This window comes from Azolla caroliniana, unplaced genomic scaffold (genome assembly GCF_043228905.1).
Source record: "Azolla caroliniana isolate FFs.n. ecotype wild unplaced genomic scaffold, voAzoCaro1.0.p SCAF_5, whole genome shotgun sequence".
NCBI classification, from domain to species: domain Eukaryota; kingdom Viridiplantae; phylum Streptophyta; class Polypodiopsida; order Salviniales; family Salviniaceae; genus Azolla; species Azolla caroliniana.
This window is the reverse complement of record NW_028230440.1, coordinates 7,417,004-7,432,935: the sequence shown is the minus strand read 5'-3', so window position 1 is coordinate 7,432,935 and position 15,932 is coordinate 7,417,004. Positions and strand designations below refer to the sequence as shown.

At 38.3% G+C, this 15,932-nt stretch overlaps 1 protein-coding gene and 1 long non-coding RNA gene across 4 annotated transcripts; one reads left to right on the top strand and one right to left on the bottom strand.

Moving 5' to 3' along the window:
- Positions 1–782: 782 nt before the first annotated feature.
- Positions 783–4,560, bottom strand: LOC147863999 (B-type cell cycle switch protein ccs52A-like). The gene is made up of 10 exons (XM_087319626.1): positions 3,769–4,560; positions 3,051–3,173; positions 2,857–2,961; positions 2,472–2,651; positions 2,300–2,362; positions 2,027–2,221; positions 1,845–1,946; positions 1,525–1,587; positions 1,340–1,408; positions 783–1,254 (listed from the first exon to the last, which is right to left on the bottom strand). The coding sequence occupies exons 1-10, from the start codon at positions 4,477–4,479 to the stop codon at positions 1,201–1,203; spliced, it is 1,665 nt and encodes a 554-aa protein (XP_087175752.1). The 5' UTR covers positions 4,480–4,560; the 3' UTR covers positions 783–1,200.
- Positions 4,561–6,009: 1,449 nt separating this feature from the next.
- On the top strand, positions 6,010–7,635 carry LOC147863998 (uncharacterized). Of its 3 annotated transcripts, XR_015529796.1 has the most exons (4): positions 6,010–6,051; positions 6,311–6,417; positions 6,656–6,956; positions 7,243–7,635. It is a non-coding gene; the product is annotated as an uncharacterized LOC147863998 (long non-coding RNA). The 3 variants fall into 3 exon arrangements; XR_015529795.1 differs by lacking the exon at positions 6,010–6,051 and having other exon boundaries at positions 6,187–6,417; XR_015529794.1 differs by lacking the exons at positions 6,010–6,051; positions 6,311–6,417 and adding an exon at positions 6,494–6,619 and having other exon boundaries at positions 6,711–6,956.
- Positions 7,636–15,932: the final 8,297 nt, after the last annotated feature.

Sequence of the window (15,932 nt, the reverse complement as noted above, 5' to 3'; positions counted from 1 at the left end):
CTCATATTCATGAGATCTAATGGAGCAGACAGTTTCTGTCCACTTGGTATAATAACTTGTAATTTGGAATGCTTGCCTCACTCACCATTTGAGCTTGCAATTGTGCTTTTTATCACAATTACGAATCTTACACTTTGAAATGATAGATATGTTTCAGTTCAGTTGGCATGGAATCGATGTTGCCCATCGGTTCATACTCCAATTGTAGCTGTGGACAACATACTGGCTGGCTCTATACATTCCTACGCAAAAGTTCCAATTCTACACAAAAAGAGACTGCCGATTATATTCTACAAAAAACAAGTCATACATTTTCTCCATAACATAACTGATTGAGCCTTGCTACATTTTCACAATATATAAAGCATATATATACAGAAAAGTTGCACCCATGTCACAATTTCATGAGCTACTACTACATACTCTCTTGCTAAAGGATACAGAAAAGTTTAGTACAACTCAAAAGGAGACAACCCATTAATTCCAAACCAACCGACAATCTTTCTGTTGCCCTTGCCTGTGATTGTTCTATCATCAACACAATGGGAATCTTGTTGAATATCCATACTTATTGCCAAAAATAGTGCTTCCTAACGAGAAGGTATTGAAGGTTCGAATAGATTACATAGATTAAAGGCTCGAATAGTGCTTCCTAGTGAGAAGATATTAAAGGCTCGAAAAGATTACATATATAGCCCAAACAGAAATGTCAGACCCAATAAAAAAACCACCTAAAGTTGGGATTCAAACTGCACGAAAAGGTCTCTTTACGGATGATAGAGTCAGAATGAATACCCAGCTATAACTTTGGCATTAATAAGAATCTGTGTGATACAGTTAGTATATGATTCCAAATCCATACAGATATGCTCCTGAAAGAATATCAAGAGGGAAATTTTGAAGTGTATTGTATGTGTGTTGTCAAGCTAGTTCTAAATTCCTATGGAGCATTTGATCTAACCTTTAAGAACCCCAGTCGTTCTTTCTCTTCTCCGACGGTTGTTCATCAATCAATTCCATCAAGATACATGTACACATCATTGGTAATAATTTACATGCCGATATCACTTTCAAAGGAGGAACAGTGACGTGTGTCCTCTCCCAATCTTTCGTCCACCCTATATTAGATTTTATCTTCTATGGGTTCACACGAGAGACTGCATGTTCACCCAAACTTTTCTATTTGCCCTGAGTTAGATTTTATCTTATATGTGTTCGCCCGAGAGACCATACTCCAGTGTCACGAACAGTGCTCTACAAAACAAAGTTCCATGTTGGCCAAAGACACATGAAGAAAGCAGAAAATTATAATTACAAATAAATCTCCACTATCAGATACCTGAGACTTAGGAGATGGAAAAACTGTCCAAAATCTTAGAGTCTCATCACCAGCCCCAGTGACAATTGTCTGGCAAGTTGCAAACCCAATTTTAACCAGGAATCTTATGCAAATCTTAGCAGAGCATATTACTCAACAAATGATTGATCCTCTAAGACTGTTTATGGTGCAGATATTTATTGTACCTGTCCATCTGGTGAAATTGCAAGATATAACACTCTGAACGTATGCCCAGTAAGCGTTGCCAGCTGCATCACATCAAGCACAGGGTAAAAAGGAAGGAGCTTTAATATAAATGTTGATGAAAAATAGCCATTTTGCAAGTAGCCACTATTCATTTTCATCATATCAAGCACAAGTTAAAAAAGAAGGAATAGAATTTAAATGATGAAGAAAAATAGCCATTTGGCAAGTAACCACTATTCGTTTTCACTTCATCATGGGCAACGCAACGCCTAGTACAAAGAAACAAGTATTTTCAACAAATCAAGATGCTTTAACATGCCTTAGACATAGTTGGATACCGCCACACGATTATCTGATTTTGAGAGTACCCATGTGTGCTGACAAGCTCATTCACATTTTTCGACCATGCAAGGTTGCAAACCTAAATCATAAGCTGTACAATTTAGCACCATTTAACCTCTCAAATCATTGTGAAATATTCTTGAAGAGTCCAAACAATACCTGACTTCCAGTGTCTATGCAATTTAAGAGGCTGTTTGTTGACGTATTCCAAAAGCGTATACATCTATCAGCTGTACCCCCACCTGAAGCTAAAACACCATGCTGATGAGGCGACCATGCAATAGCTTTGACAGCAGCAGTATGCTCACTAAATCTTAACAAAGGTTGTGTTCCTTGCTGGCCCCACACCAATAACTGCAACGAATAGGGTCTTTATGATGCATGTGAATGAATTAAATAAATATCATATATTTAACCCAAAGCCACAAGTACCTGATTATCATTGCCACCAGAAGCGAGTTCACGGTCATCATATGACCACTTCAGCCCACATACCTAAATAATTCACATTAGGATCAATATGCATTCATATGCATGTCAAAATGCACACGAGTATATACGATGATATTTGGTGATCAAAGAAAAGGCATATGAGAGAATTTACTTCAGACTTGTGCCCTGAAAGTTTGTTGACAAAATCTTCTTGCACACGGACATCCCTTTGCAGAATGCTGCGATCTCGACTACCTGACGCCAATAGACTTGAACTCCATGCTAAAGTTCCTACTCTGGTTCGGTGTCCTCCCATAGTCCTTATCTTTTTACAGCGAGCAGCATCCCATATCTGAGACACCCAAGAAAAATCCATGAGCAATGGATGTAAGATCACTGGAAAAGTACATTTAGATTTAGTCCTGAGATCCATTTTTGGATTTTATGATCAAGAAAGCTATCATTAGCACTTCTATGTTTTTGTTTCTATAAAATTGAACATTATCTTCAATGCTTTCATTTCGAACATAGCATGCAAGAAGAAAGTGATAACATACTTGGACTTCACCAAGGTTTGTGCCCACTGCTAGGCAATTCCCTCTTTGGGTCCAGCCAAGAGAGCAAACTGAATCATTTGGACCCAAATCACATAGTTTAGTTACCTGCAAATTATATGGTTCCAGAAATTAATCAATCTCTGTTAATATTTATTATGTAAAAGGAAACACAAAATTAAGATACTTCAATATACCTTGCTAGTACAAGCACTCCAGAGGTAGACGCATGTGCCCAGACCCACTGATAGCACATTATGTGATGACCAATCTACCAAATTGAGGTAGAAATCATCTTGAAGAGCTGGGGCATCAAGAACCTGGCAATCAAACAGATATAATGCGTCAAATGAAGCTATAGAACACTGTAACACTAACCTGAACACCAAAAACCCAACTTTGGTTTAGGTGATACTAAAGAGACAAAAATGTGGCTGCTTCAAAGACACAACTTTGAAGCGTTTCCAAATGGAAAGCGCAATATTACGAGTATTCAATGTTAGAAATAAAAAGCAATGACACAATGCACAAATGGAAAAGCCACACCATCATGCAGGAGAGATCACCATAAACACATCCTCTGCATACAAACGTCAGTCTTGCTAGATCTAGGGTTAGAGGTTTAAGCTTAAGCCTCCATGACATACATTGAAAGGCAACTCCTCCAAACAATAATACATATATATCATAGCTTAAACCCTATATATTGGCATTAGTCATGACAAATATAAAGACCTTGCAAAGATTCCAACGATCTGTGGCATTAACTTTACAAAGTTAGTGCAGTATGATGTTAGAAAGAACAGCTAATAATAATAAACACACAACACACACGATCTTTTTCAAAAATGCAAAGAAAAAAATAGGAAACTTGCAAATTCTGGGGTTAGGGGTATAGGGTGATTTGTGATATACCTTGTAAGGTGAGCGTGGGATCTTGCGAGGAGCTTTCCGAGGGCTTGCGACTGAACCAGAGAGGGCGCCATCAATACCAACGGGGGAGAGAGAATAAGGAGACTCTGGCCTTGGGCTGCAAGCCGAGGCTGTCTTGAACCTAAAAATGTTCTTGCTAGGGCTAAGGGGTGGGGCACTCTTCGAGATTTCAGATCTAGCCATAACCATAGACATCGACATCGACATCGACATAGGTTTCTCAGGTGTACTTGTCATCGTCGATGGAGACAGAGGCCCACCGCCTACCTCTGCCCCATATCCAAACAGCTCTGTTCGAAGCAGCATCGAGTATGCGGCGCCCCCATCTTCACGTCCCCCAAGGTTCCCATCTCCTATGGCCAAAGACGAAGTAGAAGAAGAAGAAGCTAATGGAGACCTTTCTTGAAGAGCAAAGCTGCTGAGGTTCGAACCTGATCGGCTTGGGATGAACCGATCACTATACGAATTCCGAGACGGCGATGGGCTGCCTCCAGATGCAAACCCTAATCTGGGCGATTGCTGCTGCTGTGGCCGCTCTTGTTTCGTTTGTTGCTTATGTTGCTTCAGGGGAGATGAAGGAGGGGTTGTGACCGTATCCAGGCGAAGGAAGACACCTTGTGGAAGATTAAGGCGAGAAGAAGAGCGTGAAGAGGGAGGAGGGGTAGCAGATCCTGCTACTACATTCTCCTCCATGAAGAAGATGAGGAGAAAGAACCCACGACCGGAAATCGGACCCTGAGAGGAAGGAGAGAGAGAGAGAGACCTGTTTCACTTCCTACAGGGATGTACTAGTACAGAGAGAGAGAGAGAGAGAGAGAGAGAGAGAGAGAGAGGGAGGGAGGCTTTGCAACGTCTCTCTGGCTTTAGCCTCTTCATCTCATCATCATCCCAAATATGTATGTACATACCTATGTATATGGGCTTGGAAGTTGGAATGACTGAAATACATATATCAACACATCAGAGATGTATGTACATATGTATAATGTATGTATGTATGTATATATTTATGTATAGTATGTATGTATATATGGATGTATATGGATGTATGTATGTATGTATATGTATCATGTATGTATGATGGATTGATGCATGCTCGTGTCTAACTAGTACCAAATATTAAAGAGGGCAAGTGAGGGAATCGCGGGAGCGGACGGTGCAGGTCACTCAAGCTGAGGGCGCGTGCAATCTGCACTGTCCGATGTGGATAAAAAGCTGACAATGTCTGTCACCAGGAGCCCGACTCTGTCACTAGGAGCCTGGCTGACCCAGGCCAGGAGCCCGACTCAAAGGTTGACATCAAAAACTTCATAAAATTAAGATTGATAGAATGATAAAACAATAATTAGAAATGAATGGTTTAGTGGTTAAAGTTATACTTTGGATTTGAGAGATATAGAGCTCAAAACTTTTATTTTCATTCTTCGACTATTTTCTTCTCTCTCTTTTTTAGGGTTTCGACATTTGCTCACCGATTGCCTCTATTTTGACTCTAAACTCAACAATTGCGTGTGGGGGCTTTGTACTCTACTCCGTGTTGTGTGTGGCGCTTCAAATTCAGAGTCCAAAGTTCATACTTGATTGATGAATCAGGTAGAATCAAGAAGTAAGTGACTGATTAAACCCTAAATACTTGTCCATAGCATCTCAAATGTAGATTGTCTCAACAATATTGTTCTGAACATCATTGAAGAATGAATCTGTTGGCACAAAACTAATAATAATATCAATATGTTTCCCCTTTTGATCTTCTCAGGTGAACTCCTACAAGTTATAGGTTTTTCTGAATGTGAATCTTGCCACCTCTCTGAGTAGCAATAACAATGGTAGTAAGTAGTTGCGAGAACTTCAGGTTAGCTCAGTAATCATCACAAGTAATAGTAATAAGCCTCAAGGAATCCTCACATAAACTTCTACTTTTTATTTTCACAAGGTCCGATCCAATAAGTGTTTGCATAATTTGTAGCTTGAATTTGTGGACATATTTGCCTTCAAATTTGAATAATAGGGTATTGTCTCAATTCAAAAGATGTTTTAATGCGAGTGATTGTGTAGAACCTTTCACCAAAGTCCACACTTGTTGAGAAGGTATGCTTTTATTGGTATTTTCCTCTAAAATATGTGTCTCCAATTATGTATGAAGAGTCTTGACAATGCTCTTGTTATAGGTCATGATTCCAAATCCAAAGTGTACCACAATTGATACGAGCATTGTAAATGCTTTGCATGATGGGAAATTCCTTCATTTACCTATCATAGATCGAGGTAAAACGACCAAATCATTTATGAGTTACGATCACGCTAAAGAATCCAAATCATTCTTGTGTTCCTTGTGTGTTTTTGAGTTTCTCTGGTGGATTTTGGCTAAGGGTTGCATTGTGGCATGTGTGGATGCCCATGCCATTGTTCCTATGGTATAGAAGATTTGTCATGTTTTAAACTTCATTTTACATCTACCCACTCTTAAGAATACATGAGATGTATTTTTACTAAGAGAACTTCCTATGTATTACTGATGATGTAGGTTGTCAATGATGAGGGCAATACTGATCTGTCAAGCATAATGATACAGAGGTTTTCAGATTCAACCATTGCATTGGAACCTCTTGAAGATGAGGATGATAGTCATAGGTCTAAGTTTTTCTCATGTTTAAACAGTTGATGAATGTCATTCATATGATTGATTTATTTTTACACGACCAACAAAGTCCTATGTTGAAAGCATCATACTTGATCACTTGAAATATCTAACATTAGGTTTAGAAACATCCTTTGCTTTTAAACTAGAGGATTCCAAAGGCAGCGTTCATCGTTTCAATTGTGGTACTTCCATGTTAAAGTTTACATGCTAAATGGGTTATGGTTTTAGAGCCCTTGACTTGGAATTGAAGTTACACGAATGTTGAATGTTTCGGAACTAAGAGCTTCACAAAACTAATTTCTACAATAACACAGAGACTTGGTAATGATTTTTTATGTCAATAAATCACCACATATAATGGTTTTTTTTTTTGCTCCAAATTGTAGGCTGCTAATTAGTTTTAAGTGATTTATTGTGTCACATTGATCTTGGCATGCAATATGAAGATGATGAAGGTGACCGTGTAATCCTCGCTATTGATGATGATCTTATGAATGCCATAACTTATGCAAGATTGTTAGGTGCCAAGGTATTATGCTCATTCTTGGTTCCGTTATTTATCATGCCTTTTGGCCATCACAATTGACAATTTGTTTCCTAAATTATCTTAAAATTAGGGAGGCTAATTATTTTAATGGTTTGAGGTTTTAATCATGTTAGGTTAGTTCTGAGCAAAATATATACTTGCTTGTCAGTCAAGATAACTCCCTGTTCAGATATATTTCGTGTTGTAGCTCAAGTTTGGGCAATATTCAAAGTTTAGTTTATTCAGAAAGCCATTCAATAATAGTGTATTAGAACACAATTCTGTTCAGGTTCTAAAGCTTCATTTAGACTACTGTCAAGTAGTGGCAAAGAAAAGTATTCCTCGAGAATCCTAGAGTGATACCGAGTTCCAACATGGAAGAACGGGAGTAAACATACAAAGCCAAGAAAACTAGGGATTGATAGCATACACTGTTGTTGTAGTTGGAGCTACATTCGTGGTTGGGATAGGCATGCTTGCTCTCTTAAAACGATCAAATACATTAATGTGCCAGCCATAGATTTATGCATCTTAAAGTGCACCTCTCGGGGAAAATACTAGAAATTCATGTTAGGGTTGTCAAAAAAAGCCTTGATAACCCTTGGATTATGTAATTGGTGATTATGTCATTACCCTCGTTGAGAATTTTGTATAAGAGTTGAAATGACAATCAAATCACAAATGATAAGTTTCTAAATGTGATCTAAGAGTATGTATTATATTTACAATTGTTGTAAATGATGTTTTGTGCATACAAAGATAATGTTGTTGTTGGCTTGGATAAGATTCATCCTACATTATGTTGGGAATTAGGTCCCTTTTGGATGGGCCGAATTCAGGACAAAAGAAAAATGTAAATAGGTTGAGTCGAGCCTTCTCAGGCCAGTCATGAAAATAGCCTGAAAGTTATCTAAGTATAAAGATAACTAGGGCAAACTTAATGTTCTGTGTGTCGTCTTGTTCATAGTTAGTTGAGAGTGTAACTGTGTACTGTGTGTGCGAGGTTGTTGCCTCCATAGCTAGAACAGACGAAGCGTGAGAGAGAGAGAGAGAGACACTGAGAGTGCCTCTGTTGTAACCACCAATTGGTGAAGTGAACGAATCTAGGTCCGTGCCCGTTTGTTCGTCTCATTGTATATCTCTCTTATAGTGATCTATTTGGTGTCTGTGAGCACCTTGGTTTTTACCCGACTTGGGGTTTTCCACGAAACATCTTGTGTACTCTCATTTTTGTTCCCTCTCTGTATTTTCTTGCTTCCCCATTTCGCATTTGACTAGGTCGTGGCCGAGTTCCATTATTCACTACAAAGTGGTATTGTCAGAACCAAGAGAAAAGATAGAGTGGCAGAAGAAAGATGTAAAGAGATGACAAGAAGAGAGGAATGAAGTGATAAGAGAAGAATGAATGTATTAAGATAGAATGAGAATGGATACAAGGTAGACAATCAAAGCTTAAGACTTGTGTTGATTCAAATTGGTTTGAGATGAATTGTATGTCTATATTTATAGGTTCCTATAGAATAGCCTAGAGATTTCTATAATGTTCTAAAATGTTCTAGACCTAGAATATTCTAAGATGTTCTAGGATATTCTAGAATGTTCTAGATGTTGGCCTAGAGTATGATTCGGAGGGTTAATGTCTACAAGGACGAGTTGGAGAATAATATTATAATTAGAAGCATAATTAGTAGTTAGGAAATATTATAGGAACAGACATTCCGGATAGTTTTACGGATCCGGATCCGCACCGATTAATAGCCAGTAGCCGGTAAGGCACCGTTTTGTATTTCCTACCAGATGCCTATAAAAGGATCCAAAATCGATGTAATTTTTTAACTAAAGTAATATGAGATTAATGTTCGGTTTTAATTCTATTGTGTCTCTGTGTACTTGTCGTTCTACACTTCAATTGTTAATCTTACGCATGTCATAACTAATCTGCTGTGTCTTAACAATCCGAAACGTAACCAGAATTAGTCGGATCGGAATCGAATAGTTGGATAACATCCATCCCTTAACCACCCCTTTTGTGAAGTGTTCCAGAAAGGACACATTGTGTTTGAGGCTAAGTCCAACCCAGAGTAAACACTAGAATGTTCTAGAGTATTTACAATAAACAGTGTATTAAAAGAAGTAAGTTTTATCATTTCATATGATCATAGGCTATCTTAATGGTTGGGTTTTTTATTATGTATTAGAAGGTCTTGGGTTCAAGCCCAGGTGAAGCCATGATGTTAATGTATTCATGACACTATCTCCCCTTCGAGAACGACGACTGGAAGGCGTCGTTAACAATGTAGGGCCCAGAGTAAACATTAGAATGTTCCAGAGTATTTACAATAATCAGTGTATTATAAGAAGTAGCTTTCATCATTTTATATGATCATAGGCTATCTTAATGGTTGGGTTCTTGATTATGTATTACAAGGTCTTGGTTTCAAGCCCATGTGAAGTCAAACATGATGTATATGTATTCATGACACTATCTCCCCTTCAAGAATGACGAGTGGAAGGAGGCGTTAACAATGTAGGGCCCGATTTGTTTGGATAGCGGCAATATGCTTTCCCTTGTTGTTTCTTGGGGCGGAAAACAATCTTGAAATCAAAAGGAGTTAGAAACTATACCCACCGAGCTTGTTTCCTATTTAACACTCGAGTCATTTGAAAATTTACGTAAGATTTTTGTGATCACTATAAATGATGATTTGATGAGGTGATCATTCCAAGAAATGTCGCCATTGCTCGAAAGAGTCGGCCATAGCTAGTAACTCCTTGTCATACACCTCGTCGTTTATCTCCGCAATAGTAATTTTTCTCGAGTGAAACGCGACTGGATGGGACTGCCCGTCCTTGCCTGGTTGTGATAGGATACTTCCTAATGCAAAGTCGGATGCATCCACCTCAATGGTAAATGGCTTTTCGGGATCAATATGCGTTAAGATAGGAGCTGATGTAAATGCCTCTTTTAGCTGAGTAAAGGTTGTGTCCGCTTCATAGTTGTTAAAAAACACGTATTCTACGTTTAGAATACGTTTTAGAATACTCTGAAGTATTCTACACGTATTCTACGTTTTAGAACTGCTGTTTTTAAAAATTTGACGTATTCTACGTATTCCCAAAATTTGACGCATTCTACGTATTCAACGTATTTAACAAGTATTTATCATTTCAAAAAATATTTTCTTTTTTTTGAAAAAAAAAACTTTAAATTTTAAGAAGTATTTAATGCATTTTACACGTATTCTAAGTATTCTACACACATATTCTAAGTATTTAACATACTTTATCTATAAAATACATATTCTAAGTATTTTTTAAAAAGAAGTTAGAATACTTAGAATACGTATTGTACGCGTACTTTATGCTAAGTATTTTACAACAATGGTCCGCTTCAATAGTCCAAACAAACGCTTGATTTTTCTTAATGAGTTGGGTGAGAGGCAACACGATCTTTGAATAATTCCATGTGAATTTGCGATAGAAGTTAGCAAATCTAAGGAAACATTGGACGTCTCGAACAGAACGTGGGGGTTGCCATTCCAATATTGTTTTGACTTTTAATAGATCCATGAAAATACCCTTGGATGAAATAGTGTATCCCAAAAATTCGACTTGTTTGCAATCAAAATTGCATTTCTCAAGTTTGGCATAAAGACCATACTTTCTTAGGCGTTCAAGTACTTTCTGCACATGTATATCATGCTCCTTCTGTGTTTTAGAGTAAATCAACAAATCATCTAAATAGATTATGAGAAAGATATCCAGAAAATCCCGGAAAATGTCATTTGCCATATGCTGGAAAACTGCGGGTGCATTTATGAGCCTGAAAGGCATGACTATATACTCGAAATGACCATACCGAGTGCGAAATGCAATTTTCCACTCATCTCCCGGTCGAATGCGAACAAGATTATTTACACCCCTTAAATCAATATTTGTAAAATGCTTTGCCCCACCAATGCACTCTAAAAGACTAGAGATTAAAGGTAGAGCATACCTATTTCTTATGGTGACTTTATTTAATCCCTGATAGTCCACGACCAAACGAAGCAAACCATCCTTTTTGTTCACAAAAATTATAGGAGCACCGGTTGGAGACTTTGAATGTCGAATAAACCCATGTGCAAGATTCTTCTCGATGTATTCTTGAAAAACCTCAAGCTCAGTTGGTGATAGATTGTAGATCGAACCCCACGGTGGCTCTTTTCCTGGTTGGAGGTCAATAGGGCAATCATACGACCGATGCTTTGGAAGTACACTAGCTTTGACTTTGTCAAAAACATCAACATATTCTTGATATTTTTCGAGAATTTGGATGTCTAAATTCCCTTGAGTGGCACTAGAAGGTGTCATTGATACTACAAATAAGAGAAGTTCCTCCTTTCCTCCCACTTGGGACAATTGTTGTAAAGTGATGGTTGAGATTTGATGAAAAGGAGATGGTGCATTGGTAGGACTATATTCTTTAAGGGAGTAGTCCTGGGTTCGATCCTTAACAATGATGTTTTTTACTGAAGGGCACCAAATTTCTCGCCTCTTCCAATTGATTCTTGGGTTATGTAGCTCGAACCATGGCAAACCTAGGACAATTGGATGCTCGGGGCTACGGATTATGTTAAAGGAAACTACACATCCTAAATCACCTAAGTATGTGTATTGGCTCAGACTCTTTGAATATCTTCCCGGAAGCTATGGGACGTCCATCAATCACTACTACAGAAACTGGGCAAGGAAGGGTATGCAAGGATATTTGATGTTTTTGGGCAAAATCTCTATCCATGAAACAAGAATTGGCTCCGATATCTAAGAGGGCTTAGACCTAAAGTTGACAACTCAATGTCCTAACTTGTACTTGGGTTGAGAATAACAATCGGCAACGGTTCGGTTTGAGAGGGTCCAAACCGAACCAGTTTGGAACTGAACTGTTTAAAATTTTTGAAACCTGAATCAAACCAAACCAAACCGTGAAACCTTTAAACCGAACCATTAAACATTTTTCAAATCGTTAAACCTTTAAACCGTAAAAAACGCGGTTTCATGGTTCGGTCTCGGTTTTCCACATAAGTCAATTTTTTATTTTTTATTTTTTAAAAATTTACAATATTTCATTATTTAGAATTTTTAGAATTTTTAAGATGTTCCTAAAATGTGAGAATAAGAGTAAAAATGAAAAGATTGTTTAAAAACAATTTTTTAAATTTTTTTAAAAAAAATTAAAAAAATTAAAAAAATTAAAAAAATTAAAAAAATTAAAAAAATTAAAAAATTAAAAAAATTAAAAAAATAAAACCGTTAAACCGTTTAAACCGCGATTTTTTATTGCTGAAACCAAACCGAAACTGAACCGAACCGTTAAAAAAAACCTAAACCTGAACTGAACCGGTGAAACTGTTAAGCCGTTAAACCGCGGTTTCGCGGTTTGGTTCGGTTTAAACCGAACCGTTGCCGATTGTTAGTTGAGAAGACTCTACTAACATGCTTGGATAAAGTGGAACCTATGCTAGGTTGTATAGATCTAGAGTTGTCCAACCAAATGGTGCCTATTTTGGCCGGATTTATTCGTTTGACTCCTCTTCTAATTGGCTTAGGACTTCAAACTTATTGGACAATGGTGGATTATTCATAATATTAGAATCACTAAGTGCTAAAATGTTGGACTCATTTTTATTGTCATAGTGAATTTGATTTACCTGACATCTCAACCTACGAGAGCAATGAATGGCTATATGTCCTGGACCTCCGCAATATAAGCACAAACAATTTGCTCATCATCGTTGCTTCTCTTCGTTTGACAATGGTCCTCATCGTTGGGTCATATCGATCTCCATGGGTGTAGGCCTATCCATTGGGGCTAGACTACGTGTTTACCTTGGAGTTGGAGCAGGGCTATAGGTTTGTCTTAGAGATGATTGTGCCGTTACTGATGCATAAGTTGGTGTGAATCTTGATCTTGTTATTTGTTTTTGTTGCTCACATCGACACTAAAAAAGATGATTATCACACTATATTGCTTGAGTAATAGCTTCTATAAGTGATTTTGGATCCTCGGGGAAGGTAAGAAGTCAGTCCTTCACATCACTACGAAGACCAGAACAAAATTGCTACTAGGGCTTGTTCATCCCAAGGAATATCGTTTGCAATGAGATGGAAATTAGTTGCATATGTCGATGTTGACTGATCAACTTGACGTAGTGTACGAATCTTGTTGATTGTTGTTCTTGCCCCATTTGTATCTCCGAAGCAAACCTTAAATTATTTGATAAACTCCTCAAAATTATGCAGTAGAAGAGAATTTGTCTCTAGTAATGGAGCAAACCATGACAACGCTATGCCAGTCAATAAGGTGCCCACTAACCCAACTCGTGATGCATCTGTCATATAACCTGTGGGATGCATTTGAATTACCAACCGCACTTGATTCAAGAAACCTTGGAAATGCGCACTTGAACCATCAAATTTAGTTGGGGGGCTGATTTTGGGCTCCTTGATAATTCCTTGACCTTCGACCCTTTGTTGTTGTAAAACTACAATTGTCGATTCTAATTGTTGTGCCTGTCACGTAAACTCCTCTTGTTGTTGTTGCTTCTCCACAATAACCTTTTGTAGATCTCCAAGAAGACGTTGATTCTCTAATTCAAGAGATGCGAACTTGGATTTAAGATTCTCCATTTCTGCAATAAGGGTGAGATATTCTTTTGAATTGATGGCACCCATGGTTTCGTGATGTTTATTGAGGAGGATAAAGGAGAGAGAGAGAGAGAGAGAGAGAGAGAATTCGAATCAAACTGTCAGAACCAAGAGAAAAGATAGAGTGGCGGAAGAAAGATGTAAAGAGATCACAAGAAGAGAGGAATGAAGTGATAAGAGAAGAATGAATATATTAAGATAGAATGAGAATGGATACAAGATAGGCGATTAGAGCTTAAGACTGGTGTTGATTCGAATTGGTTTGAGAAGAATTGTATGTCTATATTTATAGGTTCCTATAGAATAGCCAAGAGATTTCTATAACGTTCTAGAATGTTCTAGATCTAGAATATTGTAAGATGTTCTAGGATATTCTAAAATGTTCTAGAATGTTCCAGAGTATTTACAATAATTAGTGTATTACAAAAAGTAGCTTTTACCATTTTATATGATCATAGGCTATCTTAATGGTTGGGTTCTTGACTATGTATTACAAGGTCTTGGGTTCAAGCCCAAGTGAAGCCATGATGTTTATGTGCTTATGATAGGTATCAGAGTATAGAAAAATGGAAGATTCATTTGGGGGTATGTTCAAACTAACCAATTCTAACAATTCAGTGTGGATGTCGAAGATGAGTGACATGTTGGAGGTCAAAGATCTATGGTTGCCGGTACAGTTTGGAGACAAAAGACAAGACAAGATTGATGCATCAACATGGGAGCTAATGTACATGAAGACAATTGCATACATAAGATACTTCATCGACATGAGCTTGTACAACAACTTCAATGGGGAGAACAAGGTTGATCTTCTTTGGGAGAAGATCGACATCATGTTAGAAAATAAGAATGTCGTGAATCGAGTCTCAGTATTCCGAGAAATCATGAGACTCAAGTATTAGGATGACACCAATATGGCAGAACACATGAACGCCTTCCAGGGGCTAATAAATCAGACTACCTCGCTTGAAGTACCTCTAGCCGACGAGGTACTGGCATTGTTGGATCTAGGATCCCTTCCGGACAATTGGCAGACGGTGGTCATCACACTGGGTAACGCTGGATTGGAAGGGAAACACTTGTCTCTAGCAAGAGTAAAATCGAGCTTGCTGGATGAGGAAACTCCGTGTTGATATGCCGACAACCGACTGTTGTAACTGGTAGGCACAATAGGTCGAACGCTCCTCCTTGAACATTCTATCAAGATGATTGTGGTGGGAAATTAGATGGCTAGTAATAGTCTATACTCAGACTTGTTCTACAGAACCCGGTTCTATTTACTTAGTAACCGTGATCAACGATTTTTCTTAATATAATTAATTAATAGACGTAGAACCAGAGTTCGACACATATAGCAGTACAGAAGAGTAAGAACACAGTTGATAGAGATATACTCTAACTACTAACTTATATTAATTAAAAATAGAACGATACGGTTACAATGCTCTTGGCCTCTTCTTATAGGTGATCTGAGCGTCTCTCTTCAAGATTTACACTTGCCGTGTTCAACAAGACCACAACAAAACTGTCCTAACTAACTCTATTATTTTTTGTACTTGGCAAAATATATATTAATTCATTTATGACTCATCGATCCGACTCCGACACTTTCATACTTGTTCGACTCCGACTTTCTTTCACATCTGTCCGAATCCGATCCTGGTAGTCAACCAACTAACATTCATCGGAAGGACAAGGTTTCCAACCCGAAGGCACTAGTCACGGAAAGTGACACACATAGAGGAAGAGGCCAAAATTGGAGTCCCCAAAACCAAGAGAAGTCGAGGACAAGGACGAAGTTAAGGGGGAGGCCCATGTGCGTCTATTGTGGGATGATACGACACTTCCAGAAAAATTGCCGACACTTCCGAAAGGAAAAAGGGGGAGTCGACAATGCTGACTCGAAGAAGAGTTCGGACTGAAAGGGTATGTAGGCAATCGTGACAAGTGAGGAGGAATTGCTGCTCATTGGTGAGCAAAACGAGGTGAACCTTGTCGATAACGAATCGACATGGGTAGTCAATTCGTGTCCACTTGACCCCCGATAGAAAGTGCTTCTCAACATACAAGGCTGGAGACCACGGTCTTGTTAGGATGGGAAATGACGGTGCATGTCGAATTGTCGGCATCAGAGATGTGTGCCTGGTAACGTTGACTGGGTGTCGACTGGTACTAAAAGATGTCTGACACATTCCCGAGGTTCGACTGAACCTGATATTAGTCAGACGGCTAGATGACAAAGGCTACATAGGTAGAATCCAAAACGACATCACGAAATTCAGCAAAAGAAGC

Bases quoted from the DNA above. Each gene is read 5' to 3' on its own strand.
- LOC147863999 (XM_087319626.1), bottom strand. From the start codon at position 4,479: ATGGAGGAGAATGTAGTAGCAGGATCTGCTACCCCTCCTCCCTCTTCA. The intron at 1,947-2,026 runs GTATTGTTTGGA...CTTATGATTTAG, and splicing joins GCATAGACACTGGAAGTCAG to GTTTGCAACCTTGCATGGTC. The intron at 1,255-1,339 runs GTATCTGATAGT...TTTGTTTTGTAG, and splicing joins TTCCATCTCCTAAGTCTCAG to AGCACTGTTCGTGACACTGG.